Source organism: Oncorhynchus nerka, linkage group LG22, assembly GCF_034236695.1.
Source record: "Oncorhynchus nerka isolate Pitt River linkage group LG22, Oner_Uvic_2.0, whole genome shotgun sequence".
In the NCBI taxonomy this organism is placed as follows: Eukaryota; Metazoa; Chordata; class Actinopteri; order Salmoniformes; family Salmonidae; genus Oncorhynchus; species Oncorhynchus nerka.
In genome coordinates, this window is record NC_088417.1 from 82,578,873 (window position 1) to 82,605,620 (window position 26,748).

The 26,748-nt window shown below is 47.1% G+C and overlaps 4 protein-coding genes across 5 annotated transcripts in view; all 4 read right to left on the reverse strand.

Moving 5' to 3' along the window:
* Positions 1–26,748, reverse strand: part of LOC115119317 (netrin receptor UNC5C-like) — a 327,268-nt gene that overhangs the window by 274,597 nt on the left and 25,923 nt on the right. The window lies entirely within an intron of this gene.
* Positions 138–641, reverse strand: LOC135563901 (sericin-1-like; the record flags this gene model as incomplete). Its single annotated transcript, XM_065007747.1, has 1 exon — positions 138–641. A coding segment is annotated over one exon (504 nt), but the record flags the coding sequence as incomplete, so codon positions are not given.
* On the reverse strand, positions 1,139–9,781 carry LOC135563859 (serine-rich adhesin for platelets-like; the record flags this gene model as incomplete). The annotated part of the gene is made up of 3 exons (XM_065007700.1): positions 1,139–1,951; positions 3,561–4,181; positions 8,582–9,781. Coding segments are annotated over 3 exons (2,634 nt in total), but the record flags the coding sequence as incomplete, so codon positions are not given.
* LOC135563860 (mucin-21-like) overlaps positions 13,163–26,748 on the reverse strand; it is a gene marked incomplete at its 3' end in the record, with an annotated part of 34,313 nt that continues 20,727 nt past the window's right edge. The window contains exon 2 of the mRNA XM_065007701.1: positions 13,163–14,344. Coding sequence (XP_064863773.1) covers positions 13,163–14,344 — 1,182 coding nt within the window. The remainder of the gene's footprint in view (positions 14,345–26,748) is intronic.

Genomic DNA, 26,748 nt, shown 5'->3' on the forward strand with positions numbered 1-26,748 from the left:
CTACTACTGTTACTGCTGTTGCTGCTACTGCTGACACTTCTACTACTGTTACTGTTGCTGCTGCTACCGCTACTGCTGACACTTCTACTGCTGTTAATGCTGCTGCTGCTACCGCTACTGCTAACACTTCTACTACTGTTACTGCTGCTGCTGCTACCGCTACTGCTGACACTTCTACTACTGTTACTGCTGCTGCTACCGCTACTGCTTACACTTCTACTGCTGCTGCTGCTACCGCTACTGCTGACACTTCTACTACTGTTACTGCTGCTGCTACCGCTACTGCTGACACTTCTACTGCTGTTACTGCTGCTGCTGCTACCGCTACTGCTGACACTTCTACTGCTGTTACTGCTGCTGCTACCGCTACTGCTGACACTTCTACTGCTGTTACTGCTGCTGCTGCTACCGCTACTGCTGACACTTCTACTGCTGTTACTGCTGCTGCTACCACTACTGCTGACACTTCTACTACTGTTACTGCTGCTGCTACCACTACTGCTGACACTTCTACTACTGTTACTGCTGCTGCTGCTACCGCTACTGCTGACACTTCTACTGCTGTTACTGCTACCACTACTGCTGACACTTCTACTACTGTTACTGCTGCTGCTACCACTACTGCTGACACTTCTACTACTGTTACTGCTGCTGCTACCACTACTGCTGACACTTCTACTACTGTTACTGCTGCTACACTGACACTTCTACTACTGTTACTGCTGCTGCTGCTACTGCTGACACTTCTACTACTGTTACTGCTGCTGCTGCTACTGCTGACACTTCTACTACTGTTACTGCTGCTGCTGCTACCGCTGACACACTACTACTGTTACTGTTAATGCTGCTGCTACCGCTACTGCTGACACTTCTACTACTGTTACTGCTGCTGCTGCTGCTACTGCTGACACTTCTACTACTGTTACTGCTGCTGTTGCTACCGCTACTGCTGACACTTCTACTACTGTTACTGCTGCTGCTGCTACTGCTGACACTTCTACTACTGTTACTGCTGCTGCTTGCTACCGCTGCTGACACTTCTACTACTGTTACTGCTGCTGTTGCCACCGCTACTGCTGACACTTCTACTACTGTTACTGCTGCTGCTACCGCTGCTGACACTTCTACTACTGTTACTGCTGCTGCTGCTACTGCTGACACTTCTACTACTGTTACTGCTGCTGCTGCTACCGCTACTGCTGACACTTCTACTACTGTTACTGCTGCTGCTGCTACTGCTGACACTTCTACTACTGTTACTGCTGCTGCTGCTACCGCTACTGCTGACACTTCTACTACTGTTACTGCTGCTGCTGCTACTGCTGACACTTCTACTACTGTTACTGTTGCTGCTGCTACCGCTACTGCTGACACTTCTACTACTGTTACTGCTGCTGCTACCGCTACTGCTGACACTTCTACTACTGTTACTGCTGCTGCTGCTACCGCTACTGCTGGCACTTCTACTACTGTTAGTGCTGCTGCTGACACTTCTACTACTGTTACTGCTGCTGCTGCTACTGCTGACACTTCTACTACTGTTACTGCTGCTGCTGCTACCGCTACTGCTGACACTTCTACTACTGTTACTGCTGCTACCGCTACTGCTGACACTTCTACTACTGTTACTGCTGCTGCTGCTACCGCTACTGCTGACACTTCTACTACTGTTACTGTTGCTGCTGCTACCGCTACTGCTGACACTTCTACTACTGTTACTGCTGCTGCTGCTACTGCTGACACTTCTACTACTGTTACTGCTGTTGCTGCTACTGCTGACACTTCTACTACTGTTACTGCTGCTGCTGCTACCGCTACTGCTGACACTTCTACTGCTGTTAATGCTGCTGCTTGCTACCGCTACTGCTAACACTTCTACTACTGTTACTGCTGCTGCTGCTACCGCTACTGCTGACACTTCTACTACTGTTACTGCTGCTGCCACCGCTTGCTTACACTTTACTGCTGCTGCTGCTACCGCTACTGCTGACACTTCTACTACTGTTACTGCTGCTGCTACCGCTACTGCTGACACTTCTACTGCTGTTACTGCTGCTGCTGCTACCGCTACTGCTGACACTTCTACTGCTGTTACTGCTGCTGCTACCGCTACTGCTGACACTTCTACTGCTGTTACTGCTGCTGCTGCTACCGCTACTGCTGACACTTCTACTGCTGTTACTGCTGCTGCTACCACTACTGCTGACACTTCTACTACTGTTACTGCTGCTGCTACCACTACTGCTGACACTTCTACTACTGTTACTGCTGCTGCTGCCACCGCTACTGCTGACACTTCTACTGCTGTTACTGCTGCTGCCACCGCTACTGCTGACACTTCTACTACTGTTACTGCTGCTGCTGCCACTACTGCTGACACTTCTACTACTGTTACTGCTGCTGCTACCACTACTGCTGACACTTCTACTACTGTTACTGCTGCTGCTACCGCTACTGCTGACACTTCTACTACTGTTACTGCTGCTGCTACCCGCTACTGCTGACACTTCTACTACTGTTACTGCTGCTGCTGCTACTGCTGACACTTCTACTACTGTTACTGCTGCTGCTGCTACTGCTGACACTTCTACTACTGTTACTGTTGCTGCTGCTACCGCTACTGCTGACACTTCTACTGCTGTTAATGCTGCTGCTGCTACCGCTACTGCTGACACTTCTACTACTGTTACTGCTGCTGCTGCTACCGCTACTGCTGACACTTCTACTACTGTTACTGCTGCTGCTGCTGACTTCTACTGCTGTTACTGCTGCTGCTGCTACCGCTACTGCTGACACTTCTACTACTGTTACTGCTGCTGCTGCTGCTACCGCTACTGCTGACACTTCTACTACTGTTACTGCTGCTGCTACCGCTACTGCTGACACTTCTACTGCTGTTACTGCTGCTGCTGCTACCGCTACTGCTGACACTTCTACTACTGTTACTGCTGCTGCTACCGCTACTGCTGACACTTCTACTACTGTTACTGCTGCTGCTGCTACCGCTACTGCTGACACTTCTACTGCTGTTACTGCTGCTGCTGCTGCACCGCTACTGCTGACACTTCTACTGCTGTTACTGCTGCTGCTACCACTACTGCTGACACTTCTACTACTGTTACTGCTGCTGCTGCCACTACTGCTGACACTTCTACTACTGTTACTGCTGCTGCTACCACTACTGCTGACACTTCTACTACTGTTACTGCTGCTGCTGCTACTGCTGACCGCTACTTGACACTACTACTGTTACTGCTGCTGCTGCTACTGCTGACACTTCTACTACTGTTACTGTTGCTGCTGCTACCGCTACTGCTGACACTTCTACTACTGTTACTGCTTGTTGCTACCGCTACTGCTGACACTTCTACTACTGTTACTGCTGCTGCTGCTACCGCTACTGCTGACACTTCTACTACTGTTACTGCTGCTGCTACCGCTACTGCTGCTGACTGACTTCTACTACTGTTACTGCTGCTGCTGCTACCGCTACTGCTGACACTTCTACTGTTGTTACTGCTGTTGCTGCCGCTACTGCTGACACTTCTACTACTGTTACTGCTGCTGCTGCTACCGCTACTGCTGACACTTCTACTGCTGTTACTGCTGCTGCTGCTGCCGCTACTGCTGACACTTCTACTACTGTTACTGCTGCTGCTGCTACCGCTACTGCTGACACTTCTACTACTGTTACTGCTGCTGCTGCTGCTACCGCTACTGCTGACACTTCTACTGCTGTTACTGCTGCTGCTGCTACCGCTACTGCTGACACTTCTACTACTGTTACTGCTGCTGCTACCGCTACTGCTGACACTTCTACTACTGTTACTGCTGCTGCTGCTACCGCTACTGCTGACACTTCTACTACTGTTACTGCTGCTGCTACCGCTACTGCTGACACTTCTACTACTGTTACTGCTGCTGCTGCTACCGCTACTGCTGACACTTCTACTACTGTTACTGCTGCTGCTGCTACTGCTGACACTTCTACTACTGTTACTGCTGCTGCTGCTACCGCTACTGCTGACACTTCTACTACTGTTACTGCTGCTGCTGCTGCTACTGCTGACACTTCTACTACTGTTACTGCTGCTGCTGCTACCGCTACTGCTGACACTTCTACTACTGTTACTGCTGCTGCTGCTACCGCTACTGCTGACACTTCTACTACTGTTACTGTTACTGCTGCTTGCTGACACTTCTACTACTGTTACTGCTGCTGCTGCTACTGCTGACACTTCTACTACTGTTACTGCTGCTGCTACCGCTACTGCTGACACTTCTACTACTGTTACTGCTGCTGCTGCTGCCGCTACTGCTGACACTTCTACTACTGTTACTGCTGCTGCTGCTACCGCTACTGCTGACACTTCTACTACTGTTACTGCTACTGCACCGCTACTGCTGACACTTCTACTACTGTTACTGCTGCTGCTGCTACCGCTACTGCTGACACTTCTACTACTGTTACTGCTGCTGCTGCTACCGCTACTGCTGACACTTCTACTACTGTTACTGCTGCTACACTACTGCTGACACTTCTACTACTGTTACTGCTGCTGCTGCTACCGCTACTGCTGACACTTCTACTACTGTTACTGCTGCTGCTGCTACCGCTACTGCTGACACTTCTACTACTGTTACTGCTGCTGCTGCTACCGCTACTGCTGACACTTCTACTGCTGTTACTGCTGCTGCTGACACTTCTACTACTGTTACCGCTACTGCTGACACTTCTACTACTGTTACTGCTGCTGCTGCTACCGCTACTGCTGACACTTCTACTGCTGTTACTGCTGCTGCTGCTTGCTGACACTTCTACTACTGCTGACACTTCTACTACTGTTACTGCTGCTGCTGCTACCGCTACTGCTGGCACTTCTACTACTGTTACTGCTGCTGCTGACACTTCTACTACTGTTACTGCTGCTGCTGCTACTGCTGACACTTCTACTACTGTTACTGCTGCTGCTGCTACCGCTACTGCTGACACTTCTACTACTGTTACTGCTGCTGCCACCACTACTGCTGACACTTCTACTACTGTTACTGCTGCTGCTACCACTACTGCTGACACTTCTACTACTGTTACTGCTGCTGTTGCTACCGCTACTGCTGACACTTCTACTACTGTTACTGTTACTGCTGCTACTTCTGCTGCTACTGCTGACACTTCTACTACTGTTACTGCTGCTGCTGCTACTGCTGACACTTCTACTACTGTTACTGTGCTGCTGCTACCGCTACTGCTGACACTTCTACTACTGTTACTGCTGCTGCTGCTACTGCTGACACTTCTACTACTGTTACTGCTGCTGCTACCGCTACTGCTGACACTTCTACTACTGTTACTGCTGCTGCTGCTGCTACTGCTGACACTTCTACTGCTGTTACTGCTGCTGCTACTGCTGCTGACACTTCTACTACTGTTACTGCTGCTGCTGCACTTCTACCGCTACTGCTGACACTTCTACTACTGTTACTGCTGCCACTACTGCTGACACTTGCTGTTACTTGCTGCTGCTACCGCTACTGCTGACACTTCTACTACTGTTACTGCTGCTGCTGCTACTGCTGACACTTCTACTACTGTTACTGCTGCTGCTACCACTACTGCTGACACTTCTACTACTGTTACTGCTGCTGCTACCGGTACCGCTTACTGCTGACACTTCTACTACTGTTACTGCTGCTGCTGCTACTGCTGACACTTCTACTACTGTTACTGCTGCTGCTGCTACTGCTGACACTTCTACTACTGTTACTGTTGCTGCTGCTACCGCTACTGCTGACACTTCTACTGCTGTTACTGCTGCTGCTGCCACTACTGCTGACACTTCTACTACTGTTACTGCTGCTGCTGCTACCGCTACTGCTACACTTCTACTGCTGACACACTTCTACTACTGTTACTGCTGCTGCTGCTGCCACCGCTACTGCTGACACTTCTACTACTGTTACTGCTGCTGCTGCTACTGCTGACACTTCTACTGCTGTTACTGCTGCTGCACCGCTACTGCTGACACTTCTACTACTGTTACTGCTGCTGCTGCTACCGCTACTGCTGACACTTCTACTACTGTTACTGCTGCTGCTGCCGCTACTGCTGACACTTCTACTGTTACTGCTGCTGCTACCGCTACTGCTGACACTTCTACTGTTACTGCTGCTGCTACCGCTACTGCTGACACTTCTACTACTGTTACTGCTGCTGCTGCTACCGCTACTGCTGACACTTCTACTACTGTTACTGCTGCTGCTGCTACCACTACTGCTGACACTTCTACTGCTGTTACTGCTGCTGCTTGCCACCGCTACTGCTGACACTTCTACTACTGTTACTGCTGCTGCTGCTGCTGACACGCTACTACTGCTGACACTTCACTACTGTTACTGCTGCTGCTGCTACCACTACTGCTGACACTTCTACTACTGTTACTGCTGCTGCTACCGCTACTGCTGACACTTCTACTGCTGTTACTGCTGCTGCTGCTGACACTCACCGTTACACTTCTACTACTGTTACTGCTGCTGCTGCTACTGCTGACACTTCTACTACTGTTACTGCTGCTGTTGCTACCGCTACTGCTGACACTCTACTACTGTTACTGCTGCTGCCACCGCTTACTGCTGACACTTCTACTACTGTTACTGCTGCTGCTGCCACCGCTACTGCTGACACTTCTACTACTGTTACTGCTGCTGCCACCGCTACTGCTGACACTTCTACTACTGTTACTGTTGCTGCTGCTGCTGACACTTCTACTGCTGTTACTGCTGCTGACACACTTACTGCTGTTACTGCTGTTGCCACCGCCTGCTGACACTTCTACTACTGCTGACACTGACACTTCTACTACTGTTACTGCTGCTGCTGCTACCGCTACTGCTGACACTTCTACTGCTGTTACTGCTGCTGCTGCTACCGCTACTGCTGACACTTCTACTACTGTTACTGCTGCTGCTACCGCTACTGCTGACACTTCTACTGCTGTTACTGCTGCTGCTGCTGCTACCGCTACTGTTGACACTTCTACTACTGTTACTGCTGCTGTTGCCACCGCTACTGCTGACACTTCTACTACTGTTACTGCTGCTGCTGTTGCTCACTGCTGACACTTCTACCGCTGCCGCTGTTGCCACTGCTGACACTTCTACTGCTGTTACTGCTGTTGCTACCGCTACTGCTGACACTTCTACTACTGTTACTGCTGCTGCTACCACTACTGCTGACACTTCTACTACTGTTACTGCTGCTGACACTTCTACTACTGTTACTGCTGCTGCTACCACCACTTCTACTACTACTGCTGACACTTCTGACTACTGTTACTGCTGCTGCTGCTACCGCTACTGCTGACACTTCTACTACTGTTACTGCTGCTGCTACCGCTACTGCTGACACTTCTACTACTGTTACTGCTGCTGCTGTGCTGCTACTGCTGACACTTCTACTGTTACTGCTGCTGTTGCCACACACTTCTACTACTGTTACTGCTGCTGCTACCGCTACTGCTGACACTTCTACTGCTGTTACTGCTGCCACCGCTACTGCTGACACTTTACTGCTGTTACTGCTGCTGCTGCACTGCTACCGCTTGCCACCACTACTGCTGACACTTCACTACTGTTACTGCTGCTGCTGCTACCGCTACTGCTGACACTTCTACTACTGTTACTGCTGCTGCTGCTACTGCTGACACTTCTACTACTGTTACTGCTGCTGCTGCTACCGCTACTGCTGACACTTCTACTACTGTTACTGCTGCTGCTGCTACCGCTACTGCTGACACTTCTACTACTGTTACTGCTGCTGTTGCCACCGCTTACTGCTGACACTTCTACTACTGTTACTGCTGCTGCTGCTACCGCTACTGCTGACACTTCTACTACTGTTACTGCTGCTGCCACCGCTACTGCTGACACTTCTACTACTGTTACTGCTGCTGCTGTTGCTACCGCTGCTGACACTTCTACTACTGTTACTGCTGCTGCTGCTACCGCTACTGCTGACACTTCTACTACTGTTACTGCTGCTGCTGCTGCTACCGCTACTGCTGACACTTCTACTACTGTTACTGCTGCTGCTACCGCTACTGCTGACACTTCTACTACTGTTACTGCTGCTGCTGCTACCGCTACTGCTGACACTTCTACTGTTACTGCTGCTGCTGCTACCGCTACTGCTGACACTTCTACTACTGTTACTGCTGCTGCTACCGGTACGCTACTGCTGACACTTCTACTACTGTTACTGCTGCTGCCACCGCTACTGCTGACACTTCTACTGCTGTTACTGCTGCTGCTGACACACTTCTACTACTGTTACTGCTGCTGCTGCCACCGCTACTGCTGACACTTCTACTACTGTTACTGCTGCTGCTGCTACCGCTTACTGCTGACACTTCTACTACTGTTACTGCTGCTGCTACCGCTTACTGCTGACACTTCTACTGCTGTTACTGCTGCTGCTACCGCTACTGCTGACACTTCTACTACTGTTACTGCTGCTGGTGCTGCTACCGCTACTGCTGACACTTCTACTGCTGTTACTGCTGCTGTTGCTACCGCTACTGCTGACACTTCTACTACTGTTACTGCTGTTGCCACCGCTACTGCTGACACTTCTACTGCTGTTACTGCTGCTGTTGCCACCGCCACTGCTGACACTTCTACTACTGTTACTGCTGCTGCTGACACTTCCGCTACTACTGTTACTGCTGCTGCTACCGCTACTGCTGACACTTCTACTACTGTTACTGCTGCTGCTACTGCCGCTACTGCTGACACTTCTACTGACACTTCCGCTACTGCTGACACTTCTACTGTTACTGCTGCTGCTGCTACTGCTGACACTTCTACTACTGTTACTGCTGCTGCTGCTACCGCTACTGCTGACACTTCTACTACTGTTACTGCTGCTGCTGCTACCGCTACTGCTGACACTTCTACTACTGTTACTGCTGCTGCTGCTACCGCTACTGCTGACACTTCTACTACTGTTACTGCTGCTGCTGCTACCGCTACTGCTGACACTTCTACTGCTGTTACTGCTGCTGCTGCTATCGCTACTGCTGACACTTCTACTGCTGTTACTGTTACTGCTGCTGCTGCTACCGCTACTGCTGACACTTCTACTGCTGTTACTGCTGCTGCTGCTACTGCTGACACTTCTACTACTGTTACTGCTGTTGCTGCTACTGCTGACACTTCTACTACTGTTACTGTTGCTGCTGCTACCGCTACTGCTGACACTTCTACTACTGTTACTGCTGCTGCTGCTACCGCTACTGCTAACACTTCTACTACTGTTACTGCTGCTGCTGCTACCGCTACTGCTGACACTTCTACTACTGTTACTGCTGCTGCTACCGCTACTGCTTACACTTCTACTGCTGCTGCTGCTACCGCTACTGCTGACACTTCTACTACTGTTACTGCTGCTGCTACCGCTACTGCTGACACTTCTACTGCTGTTACTGCTGCTGCTGCTACCGCTACTGCTGACACTTCTACTACTGTTACTGCTGCTGCTGCTACCGCTACTGCTGACACTTCTACTGCTGTTACTGCTGCTGCTGCTACCGCTACTGCTGACACTTCTACTGCTGTTACTGCTGCTGCTACCACTACTGCTGACACTTCTACTACTGTTACTGCTGCTGCTACCACTACTGCTGACACTTCTACTACTGTTACTGCTGCTGCTGCTACCGCTACTGCTGACACTTCTACTGCTGTTACTGCTACCACTACTGCTGACACTTCTACTACTGTTACTGCTGCTGCTACCACTACTGCTGACACTTCTACTACTGTTACTGCTGCTGCTACCACTACTGCTGACACTTCTACTACTGTTACTGCTGCTGCTACCACTACTGCTGACACTTCTACTACTGTTACTGCTGCTGCTACCGGTACCGCTACTGCTGACACTTCTACTACTGTTACTGCTGCTGCTGCTACTGCTGACACTTCTACTACTGTTACTGCTGCTGCTGCTACTGCTGACACTTCTACTACTGTTACTGTTGCTGCTGCTACCGCTACTGCTGACACTTCTACTGCTGTTAATGCTGCTGCTGCTACCGCTACTGCTGACACTTCTACTACTGTTACTGCTGCTGCTGCTACCGCTACTGCTGACACTTCTACTACTGTTACTGCTGCTGCTGCTGCTACCGCTACTGCTTACACTTCTACTGCTGTTACTGCTGCTGCTGCTGCTACCGCTACTGCTGACACTTCTACTACTGTTACTGCTGCTGCTACCGCTACTGCTGACACTTCTACTGCTGTTACTGCTGCTGCTGCTGCTACCGCTACTGTTGACACTTCTACTACTGTTACTGCTGCTGCTACCGCTACTCCTGACACTTCTACTACTGTTACTGCTGCTGCTACCGCTACTGCTGACACTTCTACTGCTGTTACTGCTGCTGCTACCGCTACTGCTGACACTTCTACTGCTGTTACTGCTGCTGCTACCGCTACTGCTGACACTTCTACTGCTGTTACTGCTGCTGCTGCTACCGCTACTGCTGACACTTCTACTGCTGTTACTGCTGCTGCTACCACTACTGCTGACACTTCTACTACTGTTACTGCTGCTGCTACCGGTACCGCTACTGCTGACACTTCTACTACTGTTACTGCTGCTGCTGCTACTGCTGACACTTCTACTACTGTTACTGCTGCTGCTGCTACTGCTGACACTTCTACTACTGTTACTGTTAATGCTGCTACCGCTACTGCTGACACTTCTACTGCTGTTAATGCTGCTGCTGCTACCGCTACTGCTGACACTTCTACTACTGTTACTGCTGCTGCTGCTACCGCTACTGCTGACTCTTCTACTACTGTTACTGCTGCTGCTGCTACCGCTACTGCTTACACCTCTACTGCTGTTACTGCTGCTGCTGCTACCGCTACTGCTGACACTTCTACTACTGTTACTGCTGCTGCTACCGCTACTGCTGACACTTCTACTGCTGTTACTGCTGCTGCTGCTGCTACCGCTACTGTTGACACTTCTACTACTGTTACTGCTGCTGCTACCGCTACTGCTGACACTTCTACTACTGTTACTGCTGCTGGTGCTGCTACCGCTACTGCTTACACTTCTACTGCTGTTACTGCTGCTGCTGCTACCGCTACTGCTGACACTTCTACTACTGTTACTGCTGCTGCTACCGCTACTGCTGACACTTCTACTGCTGTTACTGCTGCTGCTGCTGCTACCGCTACTGTTGACACTTCTACTACTGTTACTGCTGCTGCTGCTACCGCTACTGCTGACACTTCTACTACTGTTACTGCTGCTGCTGCTGCTACCGCTACTGCTTACACTTCTACTGCTGCTGCTACCGCTACTGCTGACACTTCTACTACTGTTACTGCTGCTGCTACCGCTACTGCTGACACTTCTACTGCTGTTACTGCTGCTGCTGCTACCGCTACTGCTGACACTTCTACCGCTGTTACTGTTGCTACCGCTACCACTACTGACACTTCTACCGCTGTTACTGCTGCTGCTGCTACCGCTACTGCTGACACTTCTACTGCTGTTACTGCTGCTGCTACCACTACTGCTGACACTTCTACTACTGTTACTGCTGCTGCTACCACTACTGCTGACACTTCTACTACTGTTACTGCTGCTGCTACCGGTACCGCTACTGCTGACACTTCTACTACTGTTACTGCTGCTGCTACTGCTGACACTTCTACTACTGTTACTGTTGCTGCTGCTACCGCTACTGCTGACACTTCTACTGCTGTTAATGCTGCTGCTGCTACCGCTACTGCTGACACTTCTACTACTGTTACTGCTGCTGCTGCTACCGCTACTGCTGACTCTTCTACTACTGTTACTGCTGCTGCTGCTGCTACCGCTACTGCTTACACCTACATTTACATTACATTTACATTACATTTAAGTCATTTAGCAGACGCTCTTATCCAGAGCGACTTACAAATTGGTGCATTCACCTTATGACCTCCAGTGGAACAGTAGTCCATCTAAATCTTTTCAGGGGAAGGGGGGGTGAGAGGGATTACTTTATCCTATCCTAGGTATTCCTTAAAGAGGTGGGGTTTCAGGTGTCTCCGGAAGGTGGTGATTGACTCCGCTGTCCTGGCGTCGTGAGGAGTTTGTTCCACCATTGGGGGCCAGAGCAGCGAACAGTTTTGACTGGGCTGAGCGGGAACTGTACTTCCTCAGTGGTAGGGAGGCGAGCAGGCCAGAGTGGATGACGCAGTGCCCTTGTTTGGGTGTAGGGCCTGATCAGAGCCTGGAGGTACTGAGGTGCCGTTCCCCTCACAGCTCCGTAGGCAAGCACCATGGTCTTGTAGCGGATGCGAGCTTCAACTGGAAGCCAGTGGAGGGAGCGGAGGAGCGGGGTGACGTGAGAGAACTTGGGAAGGTTGAACACCAGACGGGCTGCGGCGTTCTGGATGAGTTGTAGGGGTTTAATGGCACACCTCTACTGCTGTTACTGCTGCTGCTGCTACCGCTACTGCTGACACTTCTACTACTGTTACTGCTGCTGCTACCGCTACTGCTGACACTTCTACTGCTGTTACTGCTGCTGCTGCTGCTACCGCTACTGTTGACACTTCTACTACTGTTACTGCTGCTGCTACCGCTACTGCTGACACTTCTACTACTGTTACTGCTGCTGCTACCACTACTGCTGACACTTCTACTACTGTTACTGCTGCTGCTACCGGTACCGCTACTGCTGACACTTCTACTACTGTTACTGCTGCTGCTGCTACTGCTGACACTTCTACTACTGTTACTGCTGCTGCTGCTACTGCTGACACTTCTACTACTGTTACTGTTGCTGCTGCTACCGCTACTGCTGACACTTCTACTGCTGTTAATGCTGCTGCTGCTACCGCTACTGCTGACTCTTCTACTACTGTTACTGCTGCTGCTGCTGCTACCGCTACTGCTGACACTTCTACTACTGTTACTGCTGCTGCTACCGCTACTGCTGACACTTCTACTACTGTTACTGCTGCTGCTGCTACCGCTACTGCTGACTCTTCTACTACTGTTACTGCTGCTGCTGCTGCTACCGCTACTGCTGACACTTCTACTACTGTTACTGCTGCTGCTGCTACCGCTACTGCTGACACTTCTACTACTGTTACTGCTGCTGCTGCTGCTACCGCTACTGCTGACACCTCTACTGCTGTTACTGCTGCTGCTGCTACCGCTACTGCTGACACTTCTACTACTGTTACTGCTGCTGCTGCTACCGCTACTGCTGACACTTCTACTGCTGTTACTGCTGCTGCTGCTGCTACCGCTACTGTTGACACTTCTACTACTGTTACTGCTGCTGCTACCGGTACCGCTACTGCTGACACTTCTACTACTGTTACTGCTGCTGCTACCGCTACTGCTGACACTTCTACTACTGTTACTGCTGCTGCTACTGCCGCTACTGCTGACACTTCTACTACTGTTACTGCTGCTGCTGCTACCGCTACTGCTGACACTTCTACTGCTGTTACTGCTGCTGCTGCTGCCGCTACTGCTGACACTTCTACTACTGTTACTGCTGCTGCTGCTACCGCTACTGCTGACACTTCTACTACTGTTACTGCTGCTGCTACCGCTACTGCTGACACTTCTACTACTGTTACTGCTGCTGGTGCTGCTACCGCTACTGCTTACACTTCTACTGCTGTTACTGCTGCTGCTGCTACCGCTACTGCTGACACTTCTACTGCTGTTACTGCTGCTGCTACCGCTACTGCTGACACTTCTACTGCTGTTACTGCTGCTGCTGCTGCTACCGCTACTGTTGACACTTCTACTACTGTTACTGCTGCTGCTACCGCTACTGCTGACACTTCTACTACTGTTACTGCTGCTGCTACCGGTACCGCTACTGCTGACACTTCTACTACTGTTACTGCTGCTGCTACCGCTACTGCTGACACTTCTACTACTGTTACTGCTGCTGCTACTGCCGCTACTGCTGACACTTCTACTACTGTTACTGCTGCTGCTGCTACCGCTACTGCTGACACTTCTACTGCTGTTACTGCTGCTGCTGCTGCCGCTACTGCTGACACTTCTACTACTGTTACTGCTGCTGCTGCTACCGCTACTGCTGACAATTCTACTACTGTTACTGCTGCTGCTGCTACCGCTACTGCTGACACTTCTACTACTGTTACTGCTGCTGCTGCTACCGCTACTGCTGACAATTCTACTACTGTTACTGCTGCTGCTGCTACCGCTACTGCTGACACTTCTACTGCTGTTACTGCTGCTGCTGCTATCGCTACTGCTGACACTTCTACTGCTGTTACTGTTACTGCTGCTGCTGCTACCGCTACTGCTGACACTTCTACTACTGTTACTTCTGCTGCTGCTACCGCTACTGCTGACACTTCTACTGCTGTTACTGCTGCTGCTGCTACCGCTACTGCTGACACTTCTACTGCTGTTACTGCTGCTGCTGCTACCGCTACTGCTGACACTTCTACTACTGTTACTCCTGCTGCTGCTACCGCTACTGCTGACACTTCTACTACTGTTAGTGCTGCTGCTGCTGCTACCGCTACTGCTGACACTTCTACTGCTGTTACTGCTGCTGCTGCTACCGCTACTGCTGACACTTCTACTGCTGTTACTGCTTCTGCTACTCCTGTTACTGCTGCTGCTGCTACCGCTACTGCTGGCACTACTACTACTGTTACTGCTGCTGCTGCTACCGCTACTGCTGACACTTCTACTACTGTTACTGCTGCTGCTGCTACCGCTACTGCTGACACTTCTACTACTGTTACTGCTGCTGCTGCTACCCCTACTGTTGACACTTCTACTGCTACCGCTACTGCTGACACTTCTACTGCTACCGCTACTGCTGACACTTCTACTGCTACCGCTACTGCTGACACTCCTACTGCTGTTACTGCTGCTGCTACTGTTGCAACTGGTGTTACTGCTGCTGCTGCTGTTACTGCTGCTGCTGCTGTTACTGCTGCTGCTGCTGTTACTGCAACTGCTGGTACTGCTACTACTACTGCTACTGCTGTTACTGCTATTGCAGATGGCCTCACATATTCCACCCATCTTACAGATCTGTTTCAGTAATGTTCATGCGTACAGTCCAGCAGCAGAAAATCAAAAGATGATTGAGTGATAATAACTACAGGCTATACAGTCATCATTGCATTAGAGTGGTGGACGGCTTGTTAAACCAAGCAGAAGGGTTGAACCCAAGATATCTATCTATCTCCAATGTGAGGCAGGCTCTAATGGTGTCAAAGTCTATGAGTGTTACTCCTCCCAGAGCAGCACAGTGTGAGTGGCTAGTCAAGGTAAAACACTAGCGCTAAAGCTAATTACTGCCACCAGCCCAGTGAAGCAGAGTCTATCATCATATAGGAAAATGAAAGGGTCAAACAGAGTTATGGGCACACAAATAATTATCACACCTACAATATAGCAGTAGACATATAATAAACTGCTTGTGGTCAAAGTGATAGCCAGTGATATCAGTTATCCAATGTCCATAATCTACTGTAGGTTGTATCCTTTCGACTTTCCTACTCCCCCTTCTACACAGACACTCTAGAGTTTCACCATCCGTCTTTCCTCTCTAGGGAGACTTCCAGGAAGACCTTTATAAATAGACTTTATATATAGACTGTGAGTCTCGCCGCCATAACTACCGTGCGACATTGTGTGGTCTAAAGTATAATTAAACTGGTTGTTTGGATCCTGGATTGGATGAGCAGTGTTCCAGGACTTGCTGTATTGGTCATCACAGACACACCTATGCCTGCTAACAGTTCCATCTGAAAATGATCACTGCGCCTCCATGAGAATATCATGTTCATGTTGCTGTCTGAATCATCTCTTGTATTTATCTCAACTCAACTCCCTTGCTTCCAGACTATCATTTAGTTTGGTACAGCAGGGGTTAATATAAGCCTCAACATCTGTCTGTCCGACTGAAGCAATGTTTCACTTTTGAATACCGATCTCTGTAGTACCATACATCGAGTGAAATGTCCCCAGACACGATGAGACAACTTTTTCTGAGCTTGATGAAATCACCCATCAATCATGGACATATTCAAGTAAATGTCAATCGGAAAGAAGATCAAACAAAGGAAAATGCAGCTAGTGTACTTTCATCCCAGGCTCAATGTTTTGACTTAACTGAGTTATCTGAAGAACATTATCCAGCCTGCATAGCAACCATTTTGTTTAGAACTGACGACCAGTCATTTTGCATAGCAACTACGCAAAAATAATTAAGGACTGGGTCGCGTCTGTAGCCACATGACCAAAATAACTAACAACCAGATTTTGGTCCGGACTATATTGTATCTTCTGGTGGAAGAATGAAATTGTATGAATTTACTTATCAAAATAATGTTTTCAGGAAAATATGTAAATCATTGTTATTCTAATATGTTGGTAACAGTTTTATAAAGACCATAAGGTGAGGCAGAGCTGTATCATGAATACAGTCACAGGTAAATGGGTTGATGCCATCAAACCGAGCCAATATTTCCTCCAAAAGTGGCATTAGCACTTTTATGAAACGGATTTTCAACATATTCAAATAGTGATTGACATATTTTCATTAAAAACATTATTTTGATGAATTTATTCATATTATTTCATCCTTCCACGATATATTGTCCTGACACGAATCTAGGTTTGCCACCAAAGCCAGCTGGGTCGTTCGATTGATTGGTTCAGTTGTTCAAGTCTTTTTGTTTTAAATCTATGGACGAGACAAAGTCGTTCGTTCTAAATGTTCCGTTGCCATGATGGCTGATAACATTCTTATCCCATGCTTGCTAGCTAGTCAACTTTGACTAACACAATCACGTCAATCAGAGCAGCCAGAATAACAGCAAAGTAGCTGTTTAAGCTGTTTTATAGTGGTTGTTTTGGGACACATACATAACAATGAGCTAATGATCTGCAATTTTCGCCTGGCATAGAACATTTGATCTGTCGTCACTCCACCGATCAGAAGAGACAGCCAATTACACAGCTAACACAATCCCTTAAGACTGAAGTGGAAATGACAGCAAACTAGCTGCATTTCCTTTTTTTCTATTGACATGTCTTTGTTTAAATCCATAGAAATTATGCTGATTCCTGATTTCGACTGGCTGAGAAAAACTAGCAGCCTGTCTGTCTTGTCGCGAATCCTGACACGTTCATTACCATAGGACAGCTGGAGATCACATTTCAATATTAAGGCAGTTATCAGAGAGACAGACAGCAAGGTTATTACAAATATTCACTGTTGAAAACCATTTGCTAGTCTAAAAGAAATGGGAGATAATATCTAGATGCTTTTTATAGTGGAGATCAAGTTTATATATTGTCTGGCTGGGCTGATGAGATAGCCGTTGTATAATGCTTCACTATGGGACAGTCAAACCTGACAGACTGTGGACTGTATAGCCTCTTTACTTTTTTTTTTAGGACAGACACACTGTGCATTACCGAGAGTAACACTATTTTACAGAGAGGTGGAAATATGGCAATCATGTTGGAGGGTTACTCTGTGAGTGGCACTGCCCAGATCTCTGTCACCTTACCATGTCCACTTTAATTGTATTCCATTCAATTCTATTTCATTCCCGTTGTAGCACTCTTACAAAGTAATTGCTACAGAGAACTTTAACAAGAACTATAACCTTAACTTGCTTCACAGTGAAAATACAAAGTGGTAGGACAGGGGAAAATACAGGGCTCTTTCTGTTTTTCAATGTGTCTGACTCTTTTCTCATTCTCACTCCTTGTGTTGCACCTCATTCCCGTGCTGTTTCAGACTCTTGTTCCTTTCCTCTAAAGTTTGACTCCTTGTGTTGCACCTCATTCCCGTGCTGTTTCAGACCCTTGTTCCTTTCCTCTAAAGTTTGACTCCTTGTGTTGCACCTTTCCCGTGCTGTTTCAGACCCTTGTTCCTTTCCTCTAAAGTTTGACTCCTTGTGTTGCACCTCATTCCCGTGCTGTTTCAGACTCTTGTTCCTTTCCTCTAAAGGTTGACTCCTTGTGTTGCACCTCATTCCCGTGCTGTTTCAGACTCTTGTTCCTTTCCTCTAATGTTTGACTCCTTGTGTTGCACCTCATTCCCGTGCTGTTTCAAACTCTTGTTCCTTTCCTCTAAAGTTTGACTCCTTGTGTTGCACCTCATTCCCGTGCTGTTTCAGACTCTTGTTCCTTTCCTCTAAAGTTTGACTCCTTGCAAACGGAAGCGGTGGAAAGCTGCCTATGTGTGTGTGTCAAAATCATATCAAATCAAATGTTATTTGTCACATGTGTCAAATACAACAGGTGTAGACCTTACTGTGAAATGCTTACTTAAAAGCCCTTAACCAACATGCAGTTTTAAGAAAAATAAGTTCAGTTAAGAAAATATTTACTAAATAAATGAAGAAAAAATATATACTGTATATATATAAAGAAACACAATAAAATAACAATAACTAGGCTATATATACAGGGAGTACCGGTACAGAGTCAATGTGCGGGGGTACAGGTTAGTCGTGGTAATTGAGGTGATATGTATATGTAGGTAGGGGTAAAGTGATAATGCAGAGATAATAAACAGCGAGTAGCAGCAGCGTAAAAAAATGGGTGTGTTATTGTAAATAGTCCGGGTGGCCATTTGATTAACTGTTCAGCAGTCTTATGGCTTGGTGGTAGAAGCTGTTAAGGAAGGAGCATTTTGGACCTAGACTTGGTGCTCCGGTACCGCTTGCCGTGCGGTAGCAGAGAGAACAGTCTATGACTTGGGTGGCTGGACAATTTTTAGGGCCTTCCTCTGACACCACCTGGTATAGAGGTTGGATGGCAGGAAGCTTGGCCCCAGTGATACACTGGGCCGTACGTACTACCCTCTGTAGCGCCTTACGGTCAGATGCCGAGCAATTGCCATACCAGGCAGTGATGCAACCAGTCAGGAAGCTCTCGACGGTGCAGCTGTAGAACTTTTGGAGGATCTGAGGACCCATGCCAATAGGTGTGTGTGTGTGTGTGTGTGTGTGTGTGTGTGTGTGTGTGTGTGTGTGTGTGTGTGTGTGTGTGTGTGTGTGAGGTACTCCTCAGAGGTGGGTGAGGACTGTGAAAGGCCTCATTGTTGATGTCAGGGCAAGTCAGCATCAAAGGGTTGATTCATGTTCTGTAGGAGTCCCTCTCTCTAGACTCCCTGCCCCTGTACACCCACTGAGCCCAACTGTCTACCCCAGCACACAGTACAGAGCCACACACACGGCTCCACAGCCCGCTGAAGACAGCCGCACTCACCACAGTTTACTATTTCAGCTCTGAGCCAAAGGAACAATATTTTTAATGGAGGTGTAAACGCCCAAGAGAGGTTAGGGGGGCAGGGAGTTACATGGTGTGTGTGTGTGTGTGTGTGTGTGTGTGTGTGTGTGTGTGTGTGTGTGTGTGTGTGTGAGTGACCAGGCCTGGCTGTTCCATCCTGTTTGCTGAGGGATAGAGTGTGTGAGGGCCTTCAATCTTCTCTCTGAATCTTATTCAGGCAGCTGTTACACTGGCTCATTCTCCTCAGCCTCAAATGTGTTATTCATGACCAGCAACATTGAAAAAAAAACTAATATTTGAATAAAGACCTGAAGGAGATTTGATAACCTTTTTTTACTGTTTATTTCAGATGATATTTGCCTGGTATTACCCTGAGAATAAACAGGACATCTTATACTGTTTATTTCAGATGATATTTGCCTGGTAACCTGAGGAACATCTTATACTGTTTATTTCAGATTATATTTGCCCGGTATTACCCTGAGAATAAACAGGACATCTTATACTGTTTATTTCAGATGATATTTGCCCGGTATTACCCTGAGAATAAACAGGACATCTTATACTGTATATTTCATATGATATTTGCCCGGTATTACCCTGAGAATAAACAGGACATCTTATACTGTATATTTCAGATGATATTTACCTGGTATTACCCTGAGAATAAACAGGACATCTTATACTGTATATTTCAGATGATATTTGCCTGGTATTACCCTGAGAATGAACAGGACATCTTATACTGTATATTTCAAGGAATTCAACAGATTTTGTGCCAAACGTGTCTGCGTTATTGTAATGAGAGTCCCGGTGATGCAACCCTCCTGTCCCCTCTAGCCAGGGAGGAGGGCAGACTACAGGCCTTACTGACAGCTTTAATTACACAGCCACAACCCATTAGCTAGACCTGGGAGTGTGTGTGTGCTTGTGTGTGTCTGCGTATGTATGCGTATGTCTCTGTGTGTGTGTGTCTACATGTGTGTGTGTGTGTGTGTGCGTGTGTGTGAATGACTAAAGTCAGACACCAGGAGCTGCGCCTCCATGTCAAGAGGAGATTTAACAAGCTTTAATAACGAGCCTTAATGAGCTTAATTAGGCGTCATGTGATCTCCATGGAAACGCCGGAACCCTACGGAACCCGACTCTGGGTGTCTGAGGCCGTTTCAATAGGATTACTGAGGCTAATGTCACTGAGACACAACACAGAAAACAAACAGACCGCAGAGGAGAAGAGAAGAGGATGAAGAAGAGGGGATGAGAGAGGATGAGTAGGAAGACAGGGGGCTATGTCCCAACAGCACACGGACCTGGCTGAGGATAGGGAACATACCTACGGAGAGACAGGGAGGGGAGGACCAGAATAAACAGTAGGATTAGTGTCTCATTCCCTTTCTTCTCCACACCTTTCTCTATCCCACTGAAGACTATCCCACACAACCTGGCCGGGATGGCTGAATCATCCTCCTACACACCCCAGCGTTAATATAGCTCTCTTATCTTCTTCTATTCTCTCCTACAATTTGTCTCTCCCCTAACAATCTCCCTCCTCCTCACACTCTATCTCTTCTCTCCCCAGCAGAGGGAAGGGGGGAACAGATGGGATGATCATGCGGTGAGTACCAGAGGGTCATGTGGACAGGACAGGGACAATGACAGAGTGACTTTTCATACCACTGTGACATGGATTTACAATTCTTCCAGTGATCATAGCTATTCCATGCCACTAGTGTTAAGTGAAGTAGTTGACTAGCTAATCAGACGCGTGGCTTTCAGATCACTGACATCAGAAATATAACACAATGTCAGGGATACATATAGTTTTCGGTAGTTACAACAAAAGTAAATTTTTTATTTTATTTCACCTTTATTTAACCAGGTAGGCTAGTTGAGAACAAGTTCTCATTTGCAACTGCGACCTGGCCAAGATAAAGCATAGCAGTGTGAACAGACAACACAGAGTTACACATGGAGTAAACAATTAACAAGTCAATAACACAGTAGAAAAAAAAATGGGCAGTCTATATACAATGTGTGCAAAAGGCATGAGGAGGTAGGCGAATAATACAATTTTGCAGATTAACACTGGAGTGATAAATGATCAGATGGTCATGTACAGGTAGAGATATTGGTGTGCAAAAGAGCAGAAAAGTAAATAAATAAAAAATAAAAAAAACAGTATAAAAACAGTATGGGAATGAGGTAGGTGAAAATGGGTGGGCTATTTACCAATAGACTATGTACAGCTGCAGCGATCGGTTAGCTGCTCAGATAGCTGATGTTTGAAGTTGGTGAGGGAGATAAAAGTCTCCAACTTCAGCGATTTTTGCAGTTCGTTCCAGTCACAGGCAGCAGAGTACTGGAACGAAAGGCGGCCAAATGAGGTGTTGGCTTTAGGGATGATCAGTGAGATACACCTGCTGGAGCGCGTGCTACGGATGGGTGTTGCCATCGTGACCAGTGAACTGAGATAAGGCGGAGCTTTACCTAGCATGGACTTGTAGATGACCTGGAGCCAGTGGGTCTGGCGACGAATATGTAGCGAGGGCCAGCCGACTAGAGCATACAAGTCGCAGTGGTGGGTGGTATAAGGTGCTTTGGTGACAAAACGGATGGCACTGTGATAGACTGCATCCAGTTTGCTGAGTAGAGTGTTGGAAGCCATTTTGTAGATGACATCGCCGAAGTCGAGGATCGGTAGGATAGTCAGTTTTACTAGGGTAAGCTTGGCGGCGTGAGTGAAGGAGGCTTTGTTGCGGAATAGAAAGCTGACTCTTGATTTGATTTTCAATGTCCAATTATGAATTGGTAATGAGGTTTCCGACAAGTGGACAGACCAGTACTCACTCTGTTCAACTGCCCGACAGCAGCAGTGAGGGAGGTGGTTTCATGGTGGTTGCCTGTGCACAGCTTACCCCAGTTATACCCACACCACATGTTTAAGCAAAATATGAAATTTGCTCCAATTAAGATACATCAAGATAGGCAAAGCAGTTGACCCTGTCCATTAACAGTGACTGGAGTCAGATAAGGCCATGTGCCTCAAGGATTGTAATGCCTTTGAATGGATGGAAAGAAAGGCATAATGCCCTGGGGCCTTTGCTGAGCTTTTGATGCACTTTTAGATGATTATTATGACTATTGCGTAAAAACAATACCTAACAAAAAATAATAACACTTCTTTTCAGTAACATTTTTTATGAGGCTTTTCATAAAAGCTTTTTAAAGCCTACCCTGACTATAATTCACTGACACACAGGCATATCTGATGTAGGCATATCTGATGACCCTGTCTCTGACAAACCAGCCCCCAGAGAGGCTGCCAAACACAGATCCTCTTCCCAAGCAATGGATCATGGGATGTCAGCTGGGAGGTAGGTGCCAGGACACCGTCATGCACCCTGGGAGTTGCTGGGAAAGGAGAGGAGGGGGTTGAGAAGGGCAGGTGGATCGGGGAGATAATGACATAGGAGACTATACAGAGGTCAGTGAGGCCACCCAGGACAGAATGGGCATCATATGACCATTTTTGTAGATCTTACCATCCCCTTGATTTGAGGGGGTTTAGGGATGGTCCTTTTAAGGTGTCAAAGCAACCATTCTCCTCTATAACGTCTCCTCTGCCTATACCGTCTGCTCTTTCTTGATGTCTCCCCTCCATCTCTCCTCTCTCTCCTATCTATTGAGCGCAGCGCGGCGTCCTGCTGCTGTGGAATGAGGCAAAGGCCCATCATTATAAATCAGCCGGTTAAGAGGTATAAATATTGAAAGAGCTGCTCTGGATTCAAACTGGGCTCTCCATTAGGGGCCAGGACAAATGGCTGAGCACATGGCAACACAAAACAAATCAACACAACAAACTCTTTAGTGGCTGTATTCCTCCTTTCTCAGTTATCTCAGTATGTAACTCAAATTCCGTCAGACAAGGAGTTGAAATGTGTAATCCATATGTTTTATGTACTGATAAAACCCCCATGTATCATGTAAAATATCCCGACACGAATAACAAGATAAGGACAAAACATCTGGTTTATAAAACCACTATCTTTAATTGAAATCTGTCCGTTTCCCGGTTTCCCACATGGAAATAAAGCCTTCTCAGACAAATAAACAGATATAGGAAATAGTACAGATTATTATACTGTAAATCAGAACCATGAGATGAACATTGAGCCTGTGTTTTGTATTCTATACCTCAGCCTGATCTTTCATCACTCTCATCGTTTACACTCATAGTTTTCACCAGTTTTACCTGCTTCACCTGCTTTATATGCTTCACCTGCTTCATTTGAATTACCTTCTTCACCTGATTCATCTGCTTCATGCAATTAGGAGAAATGACTCTTTAATCCAAATAGACACTATTTTCCTAACCCTCCAGTCAGTCCACATAGACCAAGAGGAGAAACGTGTTGAAAAGAGGGTAGAGGGGGATAGTAGGGGAGGAGAGGGAGAGGAGAGGAGGAGAGGGGGAGGAGAGGAGGAGAGGAGGGGAGGATAGGGGGGTGGAGGATATGGCAGGAGGAGATGGGGTAGGAGAGGAGGAGAGGAGGAGGGGAGGATAGGGGGAGGAGGAGAGGAGAGGAGAGGAGAGGAGAGGAGAGGAGAGGAGAGGAGAGGAGAGGAGAGGAGAGGAGAGGAGAGGGTGTGTTCCTCTCATCCCGCTGTAGTCTCTGGCATAGGAGACAGAAAGCAGGTATCAGAGCTCTGGGAATGACAGAGTGAGAGAAATGAGGAGAAAAACAAAGCCACACAGCAGGAGACTGAGGGGTTGGTAGAGAGGGGAGTGAAGAGAGACTGATTAGTGGAAGGAAAAAAACATATGAAGACTTCAACAACACACACATTTTTTTTTGAATTCACATGAAAACACAATGGAGAAAACAACTGACAGATACACACACCTACAGTACACACACACACACACACACACACACACACACAAAGGCTTTTCATTTTGTTGCTGCCTGAGGGAGGTTGCTGTGCTCGTCTCTACATGTGATGTGATCTGGGTCTGATAGCATGCTCCTCGTCTTCAGGCTAGAGGAGGGGGCGATTAACGACAGTGTGTAGTGTGTGTAAGTGTGTGTAAGGCCTGATCATTACAGCGGCCAACTGGTGTAACACAATTACAGGGAATTGCAGAGAAACTGCTAATGTGCATGCAGCCAGCTCCGTCGGACAGATCAGGTATTGAGCTTTCTCTGTTTAATTCACTTTCCAGCACACATACTGGGTGCATTAGTTAGATTAGACCAGGGGGGGCTGGGGGGAGGATAGGGCTGGTTGGCTACAGCCAGGGCCAGGAAGATTTGTTTAGTTCAGCCTGTCAATTACAGGCCTGACCCTTACACTAAATGGCTGCTCATCCCGTGGGGGAAAAAGGGACAAGCGAGGAACTAAACAAAACCTAGACGTGATTGGTAAAGACACAGCCATTTGCCATGGGAGATAACTAGTGACATGTTGTGGAGCACATAGAGATCCTATTAGATTACGCATTAAGTATACTAATTCCTCATTCTATGGTAGAGCCAAACAAAAGTCACAATATCCAGCATGATGCCTCACAAATAAAACAGAGTGCTGCCAGATCAGCAGTTACAGTGAGCTCCAAAAGTATTGGGACAGTTATTTGGGGCTCTGTACTCCAGCACTTTGGATTTGAAATGATACAATGACTATGAGGTTCATGTGCAGACTGTCAGCTTTAATTTGAGGGTATTTTCATCCATATCGGATGGACCGTTTAGAAATGTTTGTACATAGTCCTATTTTAGGGGACCAAATGTATAATAAGTGTATTAAAGTTCTGTCATTTTGGCGTAGCTTTTATTGTAAATAAGAATATAATGTTTCTAAACACTTCGACATTAATGTGGATGCTACCATGATTATGGATAATCATGCTGAATCTTGAATAATGATGATTGAGAAAGTAACAGACGGACAAATATCTCACCCCCCAAAAAATGCTAACCCCCCTGTTATTGTAATGGTGAGAGGTTAGCATGTCTTGGGGGTATGATATAAAATGCTAACCCCCCTGTTATTGTAATGGTGAGAGGTTAGCATGTCTTGGGGGTATGATATAAAATTAGCATGTCTTGGGGGTACCCCCTGTTATTGTAATGGTGAGAGGTTAGCATGTCTTGGGGGTATGATATAAAATGCTAACCCCCCTGTTATTGTAATGGTGAGAGGTTAGCATGTCTTGGGGGTATGATAGTTGTGTGTCTGTAACTTTTTTACTCATCATTATTCACGATTCATTCAGGATTATCTGTAATCATGGTAACATCCATATTAAAAGTGTTAAAAATATATATTATATTCTTATTTACAATAAAAGTGAATCAAAATGACACTACATTATTTCCATTCATTTCTATTGGGCACAACTTAATCTGAAACATAATCAAAACAAACAGCAAATGCATCCAACAAGTTTGTAGAGTCACAAGCTTGATGTAATCATTGTGTGCTAGGAATACCAAATAAACTTTTCACTACTTTAATACACATATAAGTGAATTTGTCCTAATACTTTTGGTCACCTAAAATGGAGGCACTATGTACAAAAAGTGCTGTAATTTCTAAACGGTTCATCTGATATGGATGAAATTATCCTTAAATGAAAGATGACAGTCTGCACGTTAACCTCACAGCCATTGTATCATTTAAAATCCAAAGTGCTGGAGTACAGAGCCAAAACAACAAGAAATGTGTCGCTGTCCCAATACTTTTGGAGCTCACTGTATTTACAGTGTTGAAATTACCATATTAATGTTGCTACTAATGGGTGGTAGATACTCAGGAGAGATGAGTTGGAGAATATCATCTGACTAGCTGGTGGGAAAGGCCACATCCAATCCAATAGATGTATGGGTTAGAGATGTATACTGTCTATAATCTACTGCAGAACGCCACGTTGATACACAATACCATTGTATCATTTTCAAATGATCAAACTCTAATCTGCATATGGCCCATATTCTTTCCTGTCTTCTTTCAGGGAAGTTATTCCGCCGACTAAAGAAGTGGAAAAACAGATGAAAAACAAAGTTAGAACTTGCTAGCAATTATCATGTGGTAGAAGCTTTGAAACCCTCCCTACAATGTGTGTCCTTGCATCTGTGTAAAGCAATTACAGACGTTTTTCACCGAAGCTGAGACTTTCTACCTCAGGGGAGCGCGCTCCAACTGAAAGACATGGAGTATGGTGCTAGTTAGAGAATCATTATCAGCGTCTCCCAGAGATCCTAAAAGTAGAGCAGCAGTCTACTGCCGCAGCAGAAACAGCTCTGGATCCACAGCGTCTCAGTTTCCCCAGTAGCTAAGTGAAGAAGAAGAAACAAGTGGGTCTACGGTTTCCTGCGTAAACACCTCCCACTCATGTAAACAAACATAAT